This window comes from Cervus canadensis, chromosome 6 (genome assembly GCF_019320065.1).
Source record: "Cervus canadensis isolate Bull #8, Minnesota chromosome 6, ASM1932006v1, whole genome shotgun sequence".
NCBI classification, from domain to species: domain Eukaryota; kingdom Metazoa; phylum Chordata; class Mammalia; order Artiodactyla; family Cervidae; genus Cervus; species Cervus canadensis.
This window is the reverse complement of record NC_057391.1, coordinates 75,103,097-75,124,212: the sequence shown is the minus strand read 5'-3', so window position 1 is coordinate 75,124,212 and position 21,116 is coordinate 75,103,097. Positions and strand designations below refer to the sequence as shown.

Here is a 21,116-nt window from a genome sequence, read left to right as displayed (position 1 = left end):
AACTTTGGTCCCTCACTTGGAAAATGGGTTAATAGTACCGCCCCAGAGAGTTGTTAGGGAAATAAATGAGCATTTATTGAGCACCTTATAGGTGCCAGGACTGGTATAAGGTACCATAGTGACAGTGGTGAGACGGCTGATAGTTTTTTGAGATCACTTATGTAGTGAGTTGAGCACAGACACTGCCCAGCACACAGTAGCTACTCAAAAAACGTCCTTAAAAATGTGTTTTCCAGTCTAAAATCATCATAGTTATGTTGTGTGAAACAAAGGAAGAATAGACAAGTAAGGCTTGGCTGAGTGGTGAAGGCAGCAAAGACCCAGTCCTGGGATCCTTGTCCCTGCCCTGCTACCCCTCCAATTCCTTTATAACTCTACCAACCTGGCGTATGTTTGTACCAACCTGTTTGTGCCAGGCCTTTGGACTTGACATGGCACTTTGTATCTTAGACATGGGTTTTACATAGGACGGGATGTCAGCAGTTTTCAAACCTCCTCATTAGAGCAAGAAGTATTCCAAGGAGAGCCTGCAGAGACGGTGGAGGAAATTTTGAGCTCATATTCCCTTCAACTGGAGTAGCCCTTCTTGGTCTGCTTTATAACCTGGACCTCTGAGAAAGATCCAACCTATTTATTGAGGGTCCTTAATGTGCCTGACACTGCTCAAGGTGCTTAGGACACAACTTGAAAAATAAAAGATGCCTGCCCACTAGGGCTTAAATTGTAGCAGGGAAGACACACAATAAGTGGTAAACATAATGAGTTATTTGTCATGTTGCATGGTGATGAGTGCTTAGGGGAAGCACAGGATGGGGGTAGGGAGAGTGGGCTGCAGCTTAAACTGGGTAGGTCTCATGGAGAGGATGACATTTTGGCAAAAATAAGCAGTCAGAGAGTCGTGCCAGTATCTGGGGAAAGAGGTGTGGGCATCAGCTACAGACTGTCTGGGGAAAGAGCATTCAGACAGAGGGTTCGGAGATGCAGAGACCCCGAGGGGAAGGGTTCCTGGTGACTGGAGGAAGGGCTTGGAGACCTGGGTGGCTGCAGCAGGTGAGCCGGGGGTGGAGGGGAGCTTTGAGATGGGACACCAGGTGCTTCTGGGCACGTGGGGCTTTAAGGACAGGGGAGAGACTGCTTCCAGTCTCAGTGAAAAGGGAGCCACTTCAGAGTTTTGAGCAGAAGAATAACATGACCTGATTTATCTTCAAGCCGGAGGATAGGTCAGTGTAGTAACCCTGGTTCAGATCACAGGGAAGGCTGGAAAATCACCTGTTTGCCTACGTGCTCACCCTCATGGGTCCCTCAGGCTGAAAATGAGACAGATTATCGCTGTAACCATTTTACACATTGGGAAATTGTGACTCAGGAGGTCATGTGCATTCACTGAGGTCACAGAGCTGGAAGGTGGCAGCCTGGAAACTAAAGTCCTGTAGCCTCCTCTGAGTTACTCTTGGCAGGTCGCTGGGCACCAGGATCGGTCTGCTCCATGGTGTCCACATAAGTCTGTTGAGTCCTTGACGACTCTTTTGGTGCAGGAAAAAGACCATCTGGGACTAGTTGCCCCTGCTAATCTGCAAAGGATGTAAATTTAAAACCCCCAGTGCCTGAACTGGGGAAAATACTGAACCCAATATATCATATACCTTTTCAAGTCAAGAAATTTCACCTTTCCACTTGAAGGAAGCACTTCACTGCTTCTCTCTGGCACAACCGAAGTGCCAGCATCACTGCTCTTGGGGCCATTATTAAGTAAAATAAGGGTCACTTGAACACAAGCACTGTGATACAGTCAATCTGATAACCCAGAAGGTTACTAAGAGACTAATGGGTGGGTAGAGCATACAGCACAGATACGCTGGACAAAGAGATGATTCACGTCTAGGGCTGCATGGAGCTGAACAGTGCAAGATTGCATCACGCAGAAGGGCATGCAATTTAAAACTTAAGAACTGTTTATTTCTGGAATTTCCCAGTTAGTATTTCTGGGCTATGGTTGATGGTGGGTAACTGAAAGCATAGAACGTGAAGCCATGGAAAAGGGGGGACTACTGTAATTTGCTTTTCAAAATCAGTATTTTACTTAATTGAAAAACCCAGTTTTCCCTTAGGCTTTCAAGTCCACCTTACAAATCTTGGTTTATTCTCGCTAGACGTTGTAGATGCTCAATAAAAGTCTGTGGCTGATGTCCTCACATTTCAAAGATCCTTTCTTGCCTGATGCCTCAACAATGCACCCAATATATTCTACCTAGTACATCCCACTTTGTACATCCTGCAGTAAATCACACCAGAAAGGAAGAGAGAGCCTGCTGGCAGCCTGGGGTGGAGGTGCCACCGGGCCAGATGGAACTGATGAAAGGAGCTAGCGGGAGGGCTGGGGTCCAGGCTCAGGGGCGACTTCCTGCCAGGCCTTGTGCTGAGGCTCAGGGCACCAGGGACAGGAGACTCCAGAGGCCCCTGAATGAAGGAAGAGGGGAAATGCTTTCCCTATTCCCTCTCTTCCTTCCTATCCTAACTCTGGAGAAGTATTTGTGACGACAGAGTGGCAGGCTGGTTTTGCTTTCTGCCATGCTGATTAACAAGGGGCAGCTTTGCAGCAAAGGGCTGCCTCCAGTAGTCCATCTCGGTTCCTTTGCTCTCCCCTCTGCCTCTCAGGACTCCAGCCCTCCCCTCCTCTGCCTCCCCTCCCCAGTTCTTTGGGTCTCAGAGCTCTCAGCCTCTCCCCCCTCCACATTTCCCTCCAAACCCCACGCTCTTTGTTGCTGAATTCAAGGTTCTCAATACAATAAAGCTTTGATGATTTGCCTCAATTGAGGAGGAATGTCAGCTTAAATGAATGAGGGTCTGAATAATAGAATTTTAAAGCAAGGTTTAGTTGCTTTCGTGTTGGAAGGCATCCTTTCCAGGGTAGAAGCTTTCGCATTTACATGCAGTTAAGAGCTCATGTTGAGAAATGGGGCAATGTGTCTTAGAGACCCTTTTACATGCTTCAACAGAAGAGCCCTTTATAATTGGCATATACTTTCTTTGAGTGTTTCTGCTCCTCAAGCCTTTCATTTTTAGTGACCGACATTTCTTATATCACCATGATTTTACTGGGCTTCTCACATATCCGCCACAGTTTCATTACCTAAATTCTTTATGACAGACATTTCTACTCTAAAAGTTTCTTTAGACATTTTAAGTTTTCAATTACACAAGCAATACCTGAATATGTTCATGCATAAAACCTTAAAAAAATAACAAAAAAACCACCCCAAACCCTTAAAAACAACAATAAATAAAAACCTTATAAATAATGAAAAAGTTTCTGTGCCCCAGGTTATAATGCCACTATCATTAAGATAGTACTAATGTATCATCTCTAATAAACAATCCCTCACAAAAACCACTACTTTGGACCCTATCTAAAAAAGGGAATCATCTACATCTGATTGGGTTTTACTTTCTTGCAAAATATGAGGAGTCTCTGAGGGAGTTAAAACTCCCAGTCTCTCCCATGTAGCACCATTAAGCTCAACTCCTCCCCCCCAACCCCATTTCCTTACTGCCTCTCTGTCACATTCCATTCCTACATCTCTGCCAGGAATGCTCACTAAGATGAATGTTAACAATGATTAAATCTAGATAAGTATACTTGGGTGTTCATAGACTATTTCCTCTATGGTGCTGAATGTTTAAAAATTTCATAAAATAAGAAAAACTCACCAAATATTAAGAACAGCAATATGGCCAAGTGACCCTTGAAAGAAAAAGAAGACCAGATCTAGTCACCACTGTCCTCCTCCTCCTCCTAGGGATTCCCATGCCTTCGTGGGGCAAGGCTGAGTTTCATTTATAGGCACTGTAACAAAAATTATGCATGGTGTATTTCTTAGTAACGTGCACACTTTTGTAAATCCTTTCATTTACATTTATTTCCTTTGGGTGACAGGTAAGGCAAACATGGTCTGCATTTTACAGATGAGGAAACCCAGAGGTTTATTGACCCTAGTAAAGTAATACTCAAAATTCTCCAAGCCAGGCTTCAGCAATACGTGAACCGTGAACTTCCAGATGTTCAAGCTGGTTTTAGAAAAGGCAGAGGAACCAGAGATCAAATTGCCAACATCTACTGGATCATCAAAAAAGCAAGAGAGTTCCAGAAAAACATCTATTTCTGCTTTATTGACTATGCCAAAGCCTTTGACTGTGTGGATCACAATAAACTGTGGAAAATTCTAAAAGAGATGGGAATACAAGACTACCTGACCTGCCTCTTGAGAAACCTGTATGCAGGTCAGGAAGCAACAGTTAGAACTGGACATGGAACAACAGACTGGTTCCAAATTGGGAAAGGAGTACATCAAGGCTGTATATTGTCACCCTGCTTATTTAACTTATATGCAGAGTACATCATGAGAAATGCTGGGCTGGAAGAAGCACAAGCTGGAATCAAGATTGCCGGAAGAAATATCAATAACCTCAGATATGCAGATGACACCACCCTTATGGCAGAGAGTGAAGAGGAACTAAAAAGCCTCTTGATGAAAGTGAAAGAGGAGAGTGAAAAAGTTGGCTTAAAGCTCAACATTCAGAAAACTAAGATCATGGCATCTGGTCCCATCACTTCATGAGAAATAGGTGGGGAGACAGTGGAAACAGTGTCAGACTTTATTTTTGGGGGCTCCAAAATCACTGCAGATGGTGATTGCAGCCATAAAATTAAAAGACGCTTACTCCTTGGAAGGAAAGTTATGACCAACCTAGACAGCATATTACAAAGCAAAGACATTACTTTGCCAACACGGGTCCATCTGGTCAAGGCTGTGGTTTTTCCAGTGGTCATGTATGGATGTGAGAGTTGGACTGTGAAGAAAGCTGAGCACCGAAGAATTGATGCTTTTGAACTGTGGGGTTGGAGAAGACTCTTGAGAGTCCCTTGGACTGCAAGGAGATCCAACCAGTCCATCCTAAAGGAGATCAGTCCTGGGTGTTCATTGGAAGGACTGATGCTGAAGCTGAAACTCCAATACTTTGGCCACCTCCTGGGAAGAGTTGACTCACTGGAAAAGACTCTGATGCTGGGAGGGGTTGGGGGCAGGAGGAGAAGGGGACGACAGAGGATGAGATGGCTGGATGGCATCACCGACTCGATGGGCATGAGTTTGAGTAAACTCTGGGAGTTGGTGATGGACAGGGAGGCCTGGCGTGCTGGGATTCATGGGGTCACATAGAGCCGGACACAACTGAGCAACTGAACTGAACTGAACTGAATAATACTGGCTCAGTTATTAGTTTCTTACTAGGAAGCAGGCATTCTTCTAGGCATCTACATGTATTAACTGATTTCATTCTCATAAAACCTCTGAGTTACATGCATAACTTGCCCAAGATTACAAAGCTAGTAAGTGGTGGGCTGGAATATGAACCGAACAGTGTATTCTTGACCCTGAGCTCTTAAACACCTACATCCTCATGTGATGACATTATAGATGTCTTTCTAGTATTCTGAGAATGGAAATCTGCCAGCCTCCAGGGTTCATTTTGACTGTAAATGTGTTTATTTGACCTACAGTATTTTATAATTCTTGAATTACTTTCCATAATGTAAAGATTTATTTACAGAAAAATGTCATCTGAAGATCCAGATTTCTGGCTTCCCTTGAAAAATCAGAAGTTCTGGCAACATTATCTCCTTTAAATGGACGTAATTAAGGTTAAATGAGGTCATAAGAGGAGACCCTAATCCAAGGTGTCCTTATAAGAAGAGGAAGAGACACTAGGAGTGCACATAAATAAAGGCCACATGAGAACACAGAAAGAAGGCATCCATCTGCAAGCCAAGGAGAAAGGTCCCAGGAGAAACCAAAGCACCTGGTACCTCGATCTTGGACTTCTAGCTTCCGGAGCTGGGAGAAAATAACTGTCTGTTGTTTAAGCTCTTCTGTGGTATTCTATTATGGCAGCCTTAGCAGACGAAGACAGCAAGGAATTGTTTTCCATGCACCCCCTGCCCATCTGTTCTACCTCCCCAGCCCCTGGCCCCTTTCCTCAGCACAGGTAATCACCTAACACCTAACGGCATTTGGATCAGTTATTAAGAGGAGTAGTCAGCAACCCCAGACAAGAAGTTCTGTTACTTCTGCAGGGTGCAAACACCACCATCAGATGGTCTGGGAGGGTGGGGAAAGGGCTGGGAAGAGGCCACTATTGAGGCCACTACCAGCGAGATGCACTCAGGGCATTTTTTTAAACTTGAAATGGGGAGATGCTGCCTGAAGTACACAGCATAAGGAGACTTGGGAGCTGACATGTGGGGTATTAGCAAAACTCAAGGTGGGTTAAGGAACATTAAGAGTTATAGGTCCACCCAGGCCATTGCTTGGGTTTAGCAAACTGTTCTTGTCTGCAGAGTCTGAATTAAACTTAAACAGAGTGATGGTCAGAATAATTACTGCAGAATTGGTTTCATCTTAAGCTTTCCTATGGGTCTCCTCCAGGTGTTCTAGTTAGAGAGGCTTATATTTTTAACACAAAGATAGGTGGTTGTTTGCTGATTAACCCCTGAGGGGCCTGGAGAACTGGGAGAAAGCCAAACCGGCTTCTGCTCCATTTTTGCATCAGCTTTCAAGCTGTTAGAGTGATGACTGTGGAGGAGGGATGACGGTAGGGAGAGACATCAGACAAACCCCAGATGGGCCCTCAGATCCCAGGGGACAGCCAATAGCAAGAGACTTCAAACCTAGATTCCAAATGGAATGAGCAGAGATCTGGAAGTGATCCAGTGAAACTGGCTCTAGAATCTCACAGCAACAGGTTTAGAAACACCATTAGCACCACCTTCTCTGCCATCTTAGATTCCTAGAGAAACTGTAATTTTGTTGTTGCTGTTCAGTTGCTCAGGGGTGTCCGATGCCATGGACTGCAGCACCCCAGGCTTCCTTGTCCATTACCAATTCCCGGAGCTTGCTCAAACTCATGTCCACTGAGTCGGTGATGCCATCCAACCATCTTATCCTCTGTTGTCCCCTTCTCCTGCCTTCAATCTTTCCCAGCATCAGGATCTTTTTCTAATGAGTCAGCTCTTCACATCAGTGGCCAAAGTATTGGAGCTTCAGCTTCAACATCAGTCCCCCCCAGTGAATATTCAGGACTGATTTCCTTTAGGATTGACTGGTTGATCTCCACAGTTCAAATTTTAGTCAGTACATAAAAGTGTCAGTCATAGGACAAGGTTTGACCTGTAATTTAATCAACACTAATGTACTCAGAGCTCAGGAGAGAGCAGGAAAATACAGGGTTGTCTAGATTTCCCTTGAATTCATTTCTAGCTTCATGTCCAATGAAAGGAATGTGGAAATACTGAAATTTTAATGTAGATGGTTTGGGTTGTGTTTTTATCATCTGATGAGGGATAAAGGTAATGGTTTATAATGAATAAAAGGCAAAGCTCAGTTTCACAAGTCAATTTTTCCCTAATCCTCTATTGATGTGTGGAATTCAGACAAGCACAATTTCTCTGACTCAGTTGAAATAGGGCAACACCACACATGACCAGTCCTCCAAAAGCATCATGAAGATTTGAGAAAACTGCCAGTGAAGAGCTTTGTGCATCTTGGGAGGACACAATTGGCAAAGACCTTATTTAAACAGAGTCCTTCATTTGTGTTCTAAACCTTACTTTGAAAGTAAATTGTTTGGCACTTACTATTCAAGGATCTGAGACCAGGCCTCCCTGAAGCCTAGGTGGGGCCAGGGAAAGGCAAGGATCTGGGATGGAGACTTGGAATGCTACGGTTCATCCAAGCATTCTACAGTTCATCATTGGGGGTCAGAAGAAGGTCTTGAGGATTAGTTGAGCCAGAATATCTTCCCCCTCTGCTTGGTCAGCATTCCTCAGTGGAAGTTTTTCTCGCTTCTGCTGATGTCTGGTTTTGGGGAGAGGGAAATTGCTATAAAGATTGGGAGAAAGAGGAAAGGGTCTTGCTTCTGGTGGGAATGAGATTTTCTTTAGCTAAAAAATGATTTTATTTCCACTCATCCTTTCATATCACACCTCCCCCAATTTTCCTTCTGTTCTCACATACATGTTAAGATCTCTTCCTTCCTTCCCTTTCATACACCTCTATGGTTGAGTATTTTCACAGGATGAGAAGCAGGATACAGAAGTCAGGGGTATGTGTATGCATGCTACCTTGCTTCAGTCATGTCTGACTCTTTGTGACCCTATGGACTATAGCCCACCAGATTCTTCTGTCCATGGGATTCTTCAGGCAAGAATAAAGGAGTGGGTAGCTATTTCCTCCTCCAGAGGATCTTCCCAACCCAGAGATCAAATTCGCATCTCTTACATCTCCTGCATTGGAGGAGATGTTTTATCAATAGAACCACCTGGGAAGCTAGAAATCAGGGGTGGGGGATGAGCAATAGTGGGGGACCAGGCTGTTATTGGGGGGCAGTCTACAGTGATGAGAAGGGGAGACAGAAGAAAGAGAGAGAATGAGAATCTGTGCAGCAGTCTGGTTAAGGGTACAAAGAGTGCACTCTGGTTCATCATTCCTGTCTCACTCTCCATGGCCTCTCTAATGGAGTTGCCTTGCCCACATCTGCTACTGCTTAGGCAGCCGTGCTTTCAGCTCCTCCTTCAGCCCACAGTAGACTGGCTGGCTAGTGACCAATGATGTTATCTGAGAAAAAACAATAAGATGAGTCTATGCCAATCATATTTTCTCCTAGGAATTCCAACTACTAAATACCAAGGAAAAATGCCAACAGACTTGCAGTTGAAAGGCTGAGGTGGACAGAGAGGAGCTCAGGAAACCAGGACGAACACACAGCTGAAGTTCTGAATAAGCAGAACTGTAGTATGTAGGGCATGTCTGCTGGGAGAGACAGTTGTCTTGGGCATGTATGCAGAGAGAAGCAGAGACTCTAACGCAGCGAAGCCCCAGGGTTGCCTTTGCTCCTCAAGGTTTTCCAATTCCAAACCCCTTATACCCTTAACAACATCTGTTCCTTTTTACCTGAGCAACTCAGTTTCTTCTCAATGGAAAGAGCCTAACTATAATCGTTTGCTCAAGTTCTTGTAAGTAAGCTGAAATTGAATTATTATCTGAAGACATTTGCTTTGGGGAAAATGAGTAGGTTGGTTCCCTTAGCAAACATGACCTACCACCACAGCTTACTTGGAAGCATCTTGCGTTCTTGAGATTAGGTTTTAGGCAGGAAATGGTGTGACCCAATTTCTCCTTTTGTTCTTCTGATGTCAAAGCAAGTCAAAACTACATTTCAGTCCTGAAGAAAGGAGATCTTGGCATCTACAAAGAACTGGTTTAGTCTAAGAAAGGTAGGACCTTTTAAACTTACTAAGATCCATGTCAACAAATCTCTCTAAGGGAAGCTTCAAAAGCATGCATTTTTACTTAGTTCAAAAGAGCAGAGAGGTGTGGCAGCCATATTGGTTCACCAGCAAGATCTCGTGAATCATTTCTCATCTCGGATTTCAGGGCTCAGGAGGGCTAAACTGGAAGGAAAACTGAGAGCAGCTCTTGTCAATATGAGACCGCAGCCATTATGTCCACAGCCTCTTGGAAATGTCCCCCAGCAAGGCTGCCATCAGCACTTGACTGAAAACACATGGAAGCAGCCCACTCAGAGCAGGAATTCATTATTGGAAGAATAATAAGGGAAAGTTTCTTTTTTCTTCTCTCTCTCTCTGCTGCTGGGAAAGCTGCTTTCTGGAAAAATCACAGGGCTTAGAGGGAATTTGAATCATGTCTGGTAACAAGGGACAGAATGGAGGCGGAAGGGCACATTTCCAGAAGTCTTTTCACACAAAGCATGATGGTTCTGAGCAACTTAAGGTGAGTCGTTCTGTCTTAGATGTTATCATTTAAATTGGGCCATGGCTGCCTTTAACCCATTATCCTTTCTCAGAGCTATTAGTATCGATCGCTTAAGGGGAAAGAACCCAAAGTTAATTGATTTTCCTTTGCTACTCCTCTTTTTCAAAAAGGTCACCATTTTGTGGACTAAAATGGCCTACAGAATTATTTGGTCTTCAGTTCTCAGCTCTACCCCATAAGTCTTCGCTAAATGCCCAGTAATCCAAGGGAAAGGAACAAGGGGTGGATGTGAAAGAAGGAGATGTTTACCACTTGCTGGGTCTAGAGTATGTGGCAGACATTGCAAGTGTTTACCAATCTCCAGTTCTCCTTTCCTTCCCAATACAGTCGAGGTTTCCAGCTCCTTGGAGTTGGGGATGGGTGGATGCATGATTACTTGGCCATGAAAGAAGTGATTATGTGTTGTTTCTTGGAAGAGGCACTTAATTGCTAGTATACAACACCTCCCCTCATTGGCAAATGTGAAACGCATGTTGATACTGAATTGAAGTACTGAATCATCACACAGAGGACAGCCTCCAGGGAGGGTCTCTCAGATATGCATAGATGTGGTTTTAAGTCACTGAGATTTCAGGGAGTTGCTTTCAGCAACAAAAGCAAGTCTGTCCTGACTTAGGCCCCCTATTGATTGGTCTTCTCTCCTCCAGGTTCTGTTCAGAGTTCTGGAGCACTTGTGCTACATCTGAATCCCACCTTCCCTGAATCAGAGAAGTAGGCCATGTGCTTTCTCTCCCACTTAGGTTATTCATCTGAGAGGAGTGATGAACTGTTTCCCTCCATCTGAGCAAAAGTGGCCTCTGCTGAATTCTGTAACGGAATATAATATATATCCTTTCACAGCCATCAGACAAAAGTGATGGCGATAGTATTAAAACCAAAGCTTAGGGAAAAAATGACACTCCCAAGTGGTTCTAAGACCATGCTCTTTTAGGTCAGAATCTGATATTTTTGACTTCCTCTTACTTTCATTCCCCTCTCCTCCATCACCTAACCCTCATTGCCAATTTCCAGGATTCTTATTTGGCAATCCTGGTTTTGCAGGACAAACTTCTACAATCCCATCTCCGGCATTTGTTCACAACATCAAAAACTAAAAGACACGAGGCACAGAGTTTGGCACTTTTGGGTTAATTCAAAAGTGTTTTACTCCATGGGCTGATAGGGACCACACACTTCTGAATCTTCACCAGGACTACAGCACATCAACAGAGCAGGGAGGATGCTAGCACACTTAGGAAGACAAAAGTTGGACTTTGCCTTACATATGTATAGGTATGTATATGTGTAGGTACATACACCCCAAGAAATTACTGCATTATATCCAAGTTCAATAAAAGTAATTAATAATACAAGATGCTTCACTAGCATTCCATGAGTGGTACCAGTTTGGCAGCTTTTCAGCTCAGGAGTGCCACCTGTGTCTTCTTCCTTGTGAATATTCCCTGGGGCAGCTTTCCTATGCATGCCCCCCCATTTTTAATAAAAAGAGAAGAAGGCAGTGATAGATCCTCTACCATATTCTCTGCAGTCACTTCTACTGGAAGATCCAACTACCAGTACTGCTCTGATGATTCTTTCATTTGGAAAATATTCACTGAATTCCTACTATGTGTATGGGATTGTGCTGAGTATGTTAGTGAGGGTGACTAAGAAAGGTTGTAACAGATATGAACAGAAAGAGTACAGGGGTGAGGGGGAAGAGGGGAAGAAGCAAGACTGCCAGGGTTCAAATCTACATTCCATCACGTTCTAGCAAGAGACAACTTTTCCTGCCTCATTCCTCATCTCTGAAGAAGGAATGACGTAAAGTCCTACCATGTGAGACTGTGAGGTGGTAAGATAAGCGGATGCAACTACAGTGTGTGTGTGTGTGAGACACACATAGCAACACTGAGTGTTGGCACAATTCAAAGACAGTGCTTAGGTCCTTTCCTGGCAGCTTAGTTTGTGATGAAAGTCCTGGTGGACGCTGGAGCAGGAGAGCACAGGGATTGGTTTGTCTGTCAATCACTGAGCAGACAGCACTGTCCTACTGTTTTCTGGGGTCAAAAAAAAAAGGCCTCAGACTTCCCTAGTGGTCCAGTGGTTAAGAATTCACCTGCCAATGGAGGGGACATGGGTTCAATTCCTGATCTGGAAACTAAGATCCCATATACCACGGGGCAACTAAGCCCATGCACACATCTACTAAAGCCCCTGCACCTAGATCCCATGCTCCACAACAAAAGAAGTCATTCAAGTGAGAAGCCCGCACACCACAACTAGACAGTAGCCCCTACTCACTGCAACCAGGGAAAGCCTGCACGTAGCAATGAAGACCCAGCGCAGTCAAAAATTGAAAAGAAAAAGAAAAGAGTGACCTCAAGTAGGAAGCTATTTAATCTTTAACATTTGGGATTGAGATATGTTTTCCTCATTCCTTTCTCAGACATTCCTAAGTGCCCTGTTTAATGTGTGAACTGCTTAGCTTTTCTTTCTTGGTGGACAGTGGAAGTGCAGAGAGAGCAAATTAATAGTTACAGAGAATAAAATATCTTTCTCAACTTCCCGAATAGTCCCTGGCTGTTTCAAATTAGTCAGCTCATCATCAGGAATTCATAGGAAATGTACAATGAATCAGCTGCAAAAACTCAGCTTGGTTTTCACAAATGTTCTATTGAAGACCACAAGTGCTCCAAAGGCCCCTTGCTCAGGAGACAGATGATCACAGTCTGGAAACTCAGTATCCTTCACCTCTTCCAGGTCCAGCAAAATCTTTCTCACCCTCCAATGCCCAGTGCATTGTTTGCTCTCCAGGAATATCTTCCTTGATTCACTCCAGCTGCATAAAATGTCCTTCCTTTGGCCCTTTCAGCCTGTGACTTGGGCGTACATCTATAATGTCAACTTTATTTTATTCTACTTTATATTATAGCTGGGAGTACATGAGTCATTTCCATTCCTCATAATACACATAACCTATGTTTCTGAGCTTTGCCTTAGCATTTGGTATGTGTTCAACAAATGCTGAGTTTTGTTAAAAGACTTTGTCATTTAACCATTCTTCGCTGATTAGGTACCTACTTTGTGTACAACACTCTGTTGGGCATTGATGGCAGACATAAGATAGGACAAAACTTGATTCTAGCATCCAAAGCATTTTATAAACCTCTGAAGGGGAAGCAGATACAGAATGATTTTATAGAGGACAGCCTGAGTGTCAGCAACAAGTTGGGGGAAAGAGGTCCCAATGTCAAAGGCTGGGAAGATTTGATGCTTGGCTTTGAAGGTGCTGAATCCCCCAGCTTTGACGCTTCATTTGGAAACCTCATGTGGTACAAGGGGTAGGCTGGATCTTCTGCTGAAAATGACTAAATTATCCTATGGGTCACCAATTGATTGATTTGCTCATTGACTGGCCCAGCCTTAGGCTTTAAATCTAAAGAAATCATTTCATCCTTTATTAAACACTGCATGAATCTCACTCTTTGTTCTGCAGGGCTCTATACAATATACCAGTGAAACTTGAATTTACACCACAATACATGTACCGCTAATGACCTTCCAAATGCCACTAATACCATACGTGTCCCGCTTCTCAGTTGGATCCGAACCTGTCAATGAATTCTGAGCCCACTGACCTCCCTCTGACACAAGAGCAGACCCCCACGCCCATGCCCTCCCTCAGCCTCCCCATTCTCCAAGACTTCATTTCTGAATCAGTTACTCTTTGGAGACCCCAATTCCTTTACACCTACTCTTTTTATTTGGTGGACAATACTTTATTCGGAAATGTTCCCCCTGTAATTACAAATCCTGTTAGTCATCCTCTTCTTCTCCCCAGGGGGATTGTGGGCTTTAATTAATTAATGTGGTTAAACCGCTTTGAGGTGCCTGGTTGAAAGGTGCTATATAAGTGCAAATTATTATTATGGCTGTTGCCATCCCATGGCGGCAAAGCCTTGAGCCCCAAGCATCTAGAGACCTGAACAAAGGCCTCTTCATCTTCACCTTCCCTGCTAGGTCTGAGATGGCTGGCTCAATGGTAAAGGGTTGTGGGGGGGGCAAATCTGTTACCATCTCAACAGCAATCAACTAATTAATCCCCATTATGTTGGCTTCCGTTTCCTTCTTCCAAGCAGCCGGGTCCTGTTTCATTTCACAAATCACGCCCCCATCAGCTCGAGACAAAGGTCATAGTGTCCCTATGGCCTCTGTTGGTCTAAAGGAAAAAAAAAAGAGAGAGAGAGGGAGAGAAAGAATGTTTGAAAAACCATCACTGTCATGAAATGCACTAGCTTCTCTCCAGCAGTCTAAATAAACTTCTCCTTCCGGTGGCAGTCCTCTGACATGCATACCTATCTATCTATTACTCAGGGAGTCAATGGCTTCGTAAACCAGAGACACCCAGAAACTCAGCACAGGTGTGGGCTAAGGCCCCACAGCCCTGGCTAGACTGACGATAGCTGTAAACAAAAGGGGGCCTTTCTGGGCCGGGTGGGAAGAGGTCATCCAGAGAAGTGGGAGCTCCCCTTCAGCTTCCTCTACTGCCCCCAGGTTTCCCCTGAGAAAGCCAGCTGCCATCTGTAGCCAGGAAGCCCTCACAAAGACTGGGGGCTATGATTTAGATGTTTTGTGCTACACCTAGCACACCCCAGCCCTGAACAAATGCTTAGGGCTTCCACTGCGATGGGAGCCATTGAAAATAGCCCTGTGGGGGAGACCTGGCCTCTCGAGGGGACGCTGCTGACCAAAATGCTCCTTACAAGGTCGTGCCTCAGACCCTTTGTTAGCGTGGACGTGGGTGAGCCTCAGGGGGTCATGTCTTCATCTGCCTCCATTTATCCTCCCTATTGAAGGGCTCCTTCAGGACATCGGTCAGTCTCTGTGGGAAGTGATTTGGAGAGCAACAAAGGAACTTGGGCCCTTTGGGGGGGCCTTGAGAATTCAGTAAACATCTGGACACGGAAGGCCAGGTTCTCAAGCAGTCTAGCTGCGGAGATGTCAAAAGAGAGAAAGAGCTGTGTGTGCAATGCAAGCTCTCAGTTCTGCGGCGACATTTGTTGTAGAGAAACAGAGACACCCCAGTAGGTATATAGGAAGGTTTTTCAAAAGCTCCTCTGTTTGTCAGTTTTTGTGAGTGCAGTGCACTGTTTGTCAGTTCTCATGGCATGTGTGAGGAAATAGAAGTTTCACATGGCTAGGGAGCAGCATGTGATGGATGCTCTGATTCTGTGTGGACTATGAATAACCCAAGGTTGCATAAGCCTGTCCTGGGAATTGTTGTTAAGCGTTTCTGTTATCCTTGAGCTCTGTAAAGCACTTTCTAGTCAAGGTGATTTGTTGGCTTCTCATCGGGAGCACATTTTAATTGACAAAAAAATGAAGTACTGAGGCTAAGTGATTTACACTTCATCACATGATAAAATTCAGGATCTGAACTCTTGACTCTCAGTGTCCCCTTTATTGTTGAATCAATCCATTTAGAACACATTAGTCAGCATGATTCAACATGAGTCACACGGCACTAATCAGCATTCCCCAGCGTGCCCAAATCTATCCTCAAACAGCAAAAGAAACTGGCCTCTGTCAAGAGACAATGGAATGCCGTTTTCATCTGTATTCAGGAGCTGACATCCAGTTCAAGTCCCATGTCCTCTCAGGAACCTTCCTCAGTCATCCTAGATGGAATGAGTCTTATTTCCTCTATCTTTTCAGATCCCATTGTTTGAGCCTTGATAATAGGTGTGGCAGTTTGCTGTTTTGTTTTTAAGCTAACTATTTAGAGTGTCAACTACTAAAATAAGGGACTTTTTTTTAAAAAATCAGCCTTTCTCTCCTGAGCACCATGGTTTATACACAATAGATGTTCAAGAAATACCTGCTTAACTGAACTCACTGAAATGGAGCCTAAGTCATATTCCAGAAAGAACTCCAAGTCCTTCTGGAAGAGGTTTTCAAAGAAAATCAACAACCTGAATTGATTTAACATCTTTGGGTATTATTACCTGGGCATTTTCACAGATGCAAATTGTTAACTCTGCAAAGATAGCCAAATGGCTTCCCAGTTCCAAAAGAGGAGTATAGATCTATTCTAACCATAGTCCAGGCCTTGGAATAAGGTTTTCCTCTATAACCTTATTCAAACTGACATTTTGTTTCATGTTTTTTTTTGAAGGTGGAGACAGAAAAAACATTTTGGAAAAAAAATGTGTTTAGTCTATGACTTTGGAACCAAATTTATACCCTGCTTTGTGCTATAAGCACTAGCTCTTGTTCAAGTATTTTTCTTGAATAGTGCACAATAGCAAAACACATCCTAAGTTTCTGCTTGACAGAGATTTTGTTTTGGAAGAGGAACCAAGATTTTTGGGTGTTGATCTTTGGTGGCATTACTGACTGTGATACTCTACTACTCTGTTTTAGACTTTATTAAATAATGTCCTGATACCATTTTAAACATACATTTGTTTTTTTTAAGAATGGAAAAGAGATTTATCTGAGCCAAACTGTTTTCCAGGTAACTCTGAGAAACTGCAATATTTATACTGCATTTGGACATTATGCAACAAATCCAGCTTTAGGGTCTGTACTATTGTACCCTGGGGCCTAATCTCTGCAACTATGCTCCTCTGAAAGAAATGTATCATTGAATATGCATGTCCTCTCTCTCTCATGATAATAGAACTCCTCAAATTTGGCTGGGCACATGGCCACTGAGATTAACAACTACATTTTCCAGCCTTACTTTCCATACATCTATAGATTGGCAGAAATAATATGTGTAACTTCTTGTTAATATCCTTAAGGAAGGGGGCTGCCCTTTCCTCCTATTGAATCTCTGCCCCACATAACTCCCACTACCTTGACATAGGACATGATAGTGAGCCATTTTGGATCATGACAACGAAGGCAGCCTCCCAGGCATGCTGGAGCAACAAGAGAATTGCCAGGGTCTCTGGTCCAATATGTGGGGCTGAGTTGCTGTATCAGTTTTGAACTGCATTCTTCCATAATGCTACATGAGAAAGCAGTCAACTTCTACCTTGTACACCACTGTTAATCTAGGTTATGGTTCCACCTAGCCAAATTTATGATCCAACTAAGGAAATTTCTTGAAGGATCACAATATCAATGTGACTGATCCATTGTAGCTTAGGATTTCAGGATTCAAGATTCAGGATGGGTCTAGACTATCTCAATGGAGGCTTAAGAAGCCCAAGAGGCAAGTTGTCACAGGGACTGCCATGATGGGAGACAAGGGGGCCCAAACTCATTTCTGATTTATGAAAAATCATAGGAGCCCAGGATGAGTTGGAAATGGCTACAAACACAATTCTGAGGCAGTGAGCATCACTTCACCTTTCTGGCACTCAGTCATCTCACCTGAAAATAAAGATGAATGGAATGAAAAGATCCCTTTCTGGGAGATAGAGGAGTAGAATAATTTAAGAGGAGTAGAATAATTTTTATCAGTTAATCATGTAACTATACGCATAAAGCACATGTGAAAGTGAAAGTGCCTCAGTCACGCCCTACTCTTTGCGACCCTATGGACTATACAGTCCATGGAATTCTCCAGGCCAGAATACTGGAGTGGGTAGCCATGCCCTCCTCCAGCAGCAAACACAGGGATCAAACCCAGGTCTCCCACATTGCAGGCGGATTCTTACTATCTGAGCCACAAAGAAAGCCCATGACTGTGCAGAAAATCCCTCTAGAAGCTATGGAAAGCTTACACCCCAGTGGTGCAGATAAAAGAGGCAGCCATAAAAAATACCTAAGAAGATTGCTCATGGAAACATGACAATGCACTTATCATTATTCACAGCTACACAGGAATTGGTCCACTACTTCCAAAGGAAACATAAATTGGTAAACCTCTTTGAAGAACAATTTGGGAAAATAAAGACAAAAATGTGCATCCCCTGGCTAGCCATTCCATTTTTAAAAATTATATATACCTAGAGAAACTCTCATACTTGCATATACCAAGAAACATGTGCAACAGGATTCATTAAGTTAACAAGTAATCAAAATTTCTGTCAATAGGGGAATGTATAACATGTATATTCATACAATGGATATGGACACCTCAGTTAAGTTGAAAGAACATGATCCATGTGTATTAACACAGATATGTCACAAAGCATGATGCTAAGTTAAAAAAGCAAGTTGTGGAATGATGTGTACAACAGACCATTTATGCAAATTTAGGATGCACTCAAAGCAAATATGATATTTGGATTCACGTATATGTAGAAAAGTTTTTCAGAGTGGGGGAAAGATATATCAAACCCTAGAGAGATTCTACTTCTGTGGAGCAATGTAGAGAAGAGAGAGAACTGGCTAGGGATAGGTACAAAAGAGCTTTGAACTTTGTAAGGTTATATTCCTATACTTTTTAAAAAAAATCTGAAATTATAAGTTTGGGATTAACATATGTGTGTGCTAAATTGCATCAGTCGTGTCCAACTCTTTTCAACCCTATGGACCGTAGCCTGCCAGGCTCCTCGGTACATGGGATTCCCTAGGCAAGAATACTGAACTGGGTTGCAATGCCCTCCTCCAGAGGATCTTCCCATCCCAGGGACTGAACCTGCATCTCTTATGTCTCCTGCATTGGCAGGCAGGTTCTTTACCACTAGCGCCACCTAGGAAGCTCTGGGATTGATATATGCAGACTGCTATATATAAAAGAGAAACAAGTTATCTACTGTATTGTACAGGGAACTATTCAGTATTGTGTAATAACCTATAAGGGATAAGAATCTGAAAAAGAACATATATACTGATATCAATTTGCTGCACACCGGAAACTAACACAACACTATAAATCAACTATATTTCAGCTTAAAAAAAAATCTGACAAAAAGTTAACATTTGTTAATTCTGAATGTTAGAGTCATGGGTTTGGCTTTACTATTTTCTGTACTGTTACATATTTAAAATATTTTTTCTACATGAAAAAGAAAATCTGTCTTTGAGGCTAGCAGCGAGAGTGAAAGAAGGGCCCAAAAGCCGAGGGCCAGTGTGGGATGCTGTCATGGAGGGAGGGGATGTGAAGCAAAAAGGGGCAATGCTGCAAATGGCAGTCCTGTGTTTTCGGGCCTGGGAAGCGCCTCTTGGAGCGGCAGGCAGAAGCAGCTCAGGACAATGAGACAGGCATCCGTGGCCCTCTCCTCCATGCCCTGTGAGAGCGAGTTCACTCTGCTTCACTGAATCCCAGGGCTCTCTGCCACGCTCCCAAGAGCATGCCAGACTGTGCCAGGTGTGTGGGTGATATTTACCAGGCAGACACCTCCATACCTGGATGGATGGATTCAGACTGAGAATCTTCTGGGTCACTCTGAGTCCACTGGGCAGAAACATTTAGATGGGTTACTGATTGTAACTGAAATCTGATGAACTCAGATGGTGGTATTTGGGGGCAAAGAAGTTTTCAGTGAATCATCCAGTTGGCTCAGTGACTAATAAAATGGGGTGGAAGACTCTAACCCAACTTTGTGACAAGGGAACAAACAGAGGAGATTAATGTCTTTCCCAGTATGCTTCAAAAAAGCGATCAAACAACCATTTTTGACTTTACAAGGAAGATGAGGCATATAGCTTCCCAGCTCTCAAATCATTTTTTATTGTCTGAGTCCCTATGTACTGGGTAGGTGGAAAAACAGGAAACTAGCTTTGTTTCCAGAACCTTCTCTGGACCTATCTCAGGGTGCTCTGGGCTCCCCTGAGGTTCCCCATCCCAAAGTATATGCTGCTTATTCAAACTAAACTAATAAAAGCAGCACCAGAATCAAGATTCAACCTGCCTGACCTGATCTTTATTTTTTTAAAACAATGTAAAAGCACATAATTCTGCCCTATTGAGAAACTAAACCATTGTCCTCTATCCTGTTCAAAACAACTTGGGTTTTGTTTTTCAAACACTTCCTAGATCCCTAAGTAAAAGGAGACTAGAGGGCAGGGAAGAGTGATTAAGGAGGACACTCCCCCCAACCCAGACTCCAAGCCCACTACTGCCTTTTCCCTGGCCAACCCCTCCTTGGGTATCGCCCCTTTGCCAAGTTGGCAGGCCTTTATTACCCACGAAAGCCACGATGGCTCCAGGAAACTCGGGCTCTGGGTTGTCCCTTAGCCTCCTGTGGCATCAGCAACAGCCTGGCTGCTTTCAGGGACAGAATCGTTGTTCCCGGCCTTGACACAGAGGCCCAGGAGCCCCATCTGTGCTCTGGGTGGCACATCATTTGGGGCTTACTGGGGAAGCAGAGGACATGACCAGAACAGATGTGGATCAGGTTGGATTTCAGTTAACCCTCCCTTCCCACCCACAGCCATGCAGTTCTGTGGACCCACTCCACGCAAGCCAATTCCCAAAGCCAAGTCTCGCTTTTCCCTCTCCTCCCCACTAGGTCCTGGCACCCCTGGGCCTCACTGTGGGCTAGTCAAACCTTTAAGCTTTCCCATTCAGTGGGCACTGGGACTTCACGGTGAACTCTGGGAGCAAAAGGAAAAATGGATTAATGGGGTCTTCCCTGACCCCCTTCCACCTTTCCCAGTTGAGTAGCACAAAACAGCTGAACTCTTCCTCTGCTGGGAGCTGGTCCCTCTCAGAGTCTGAACCATCAGGAAGTTGGGGACTGTGAGATCCCTCTCCTTGGGGGCCCAAATATTTCCAGGGTCCGGGGGCCCAAGTATTTCCAGAGTCTTGAGCTCAACCAGGAGAGACCAGGATCCTGGACCAGTGGAAGACAAAGAAGATGTGAACAACACAGTATTACCATGGTAACAGCCTGAGCCCAGCAGCCTCCTGAAGATGCTGGGCTGGGGGGGTGGGGGGGGTTTCTTTCTTTCTTTCTTTTTTTCCTTGCGAAAGGAGAATAGTTCCGCTTTCTATTTTACTACAACAATAGCATGGACCGGCTCCTTCAAGTGTTTCAAAAAGCAGCCTGAGAAATCTCTAACCAAGCCCCTCAGTCTCCCCAGCCTGCCGTTGTATTGTCCCTCCCATTCCTGTGAACAAAGGGGCGGGAAGGCTGAAAGGCCCCTGGTGGCTGGCTTGTTCTCAGCATCCTAATCCTTGAGAACCGGGGTGGGGCGTGGCATGCGGAGCCGGTAAATCCAATGTGGGCCTCACCTTTTATTCTCTCCCTCCCTCTGCTTCTGCACTCAGGAGTTCTTCAGGTATTGTAAAACCTCCTGGTTAGCAGGCTAGTAGGAATCTCAGGGCTTGCTAAGGGGATAAAA

The 21,116-nt window shown here is 44.1% G+C and overlaps 1 protein-coding gene across 1 annotated transcript in view; it reads right to left on the bottom strand.

The window, feature by feature from the left end:
• Positions 1-13,308: 13,308 nt before the first annotated feature.
• Positions 13,309-21,116, bottom strand: part of RAD51B (RAD51 paralog B) — a 619,930-nt gene continuing 612,122 nt past the window's right edge. Inside the window, exon 11 of the mRNA XM_043472367.1 lies at positions 13,309-14,088. Within this exon, the coding sequence (XP_043328302.1) occupies positions 14,072-14,088 (17 nt within the window). The 3' untranslated portion in view covers positions 13,309-14,071. The remainder of the gene's footprint in view (positions 14,089-21,116) is intronic.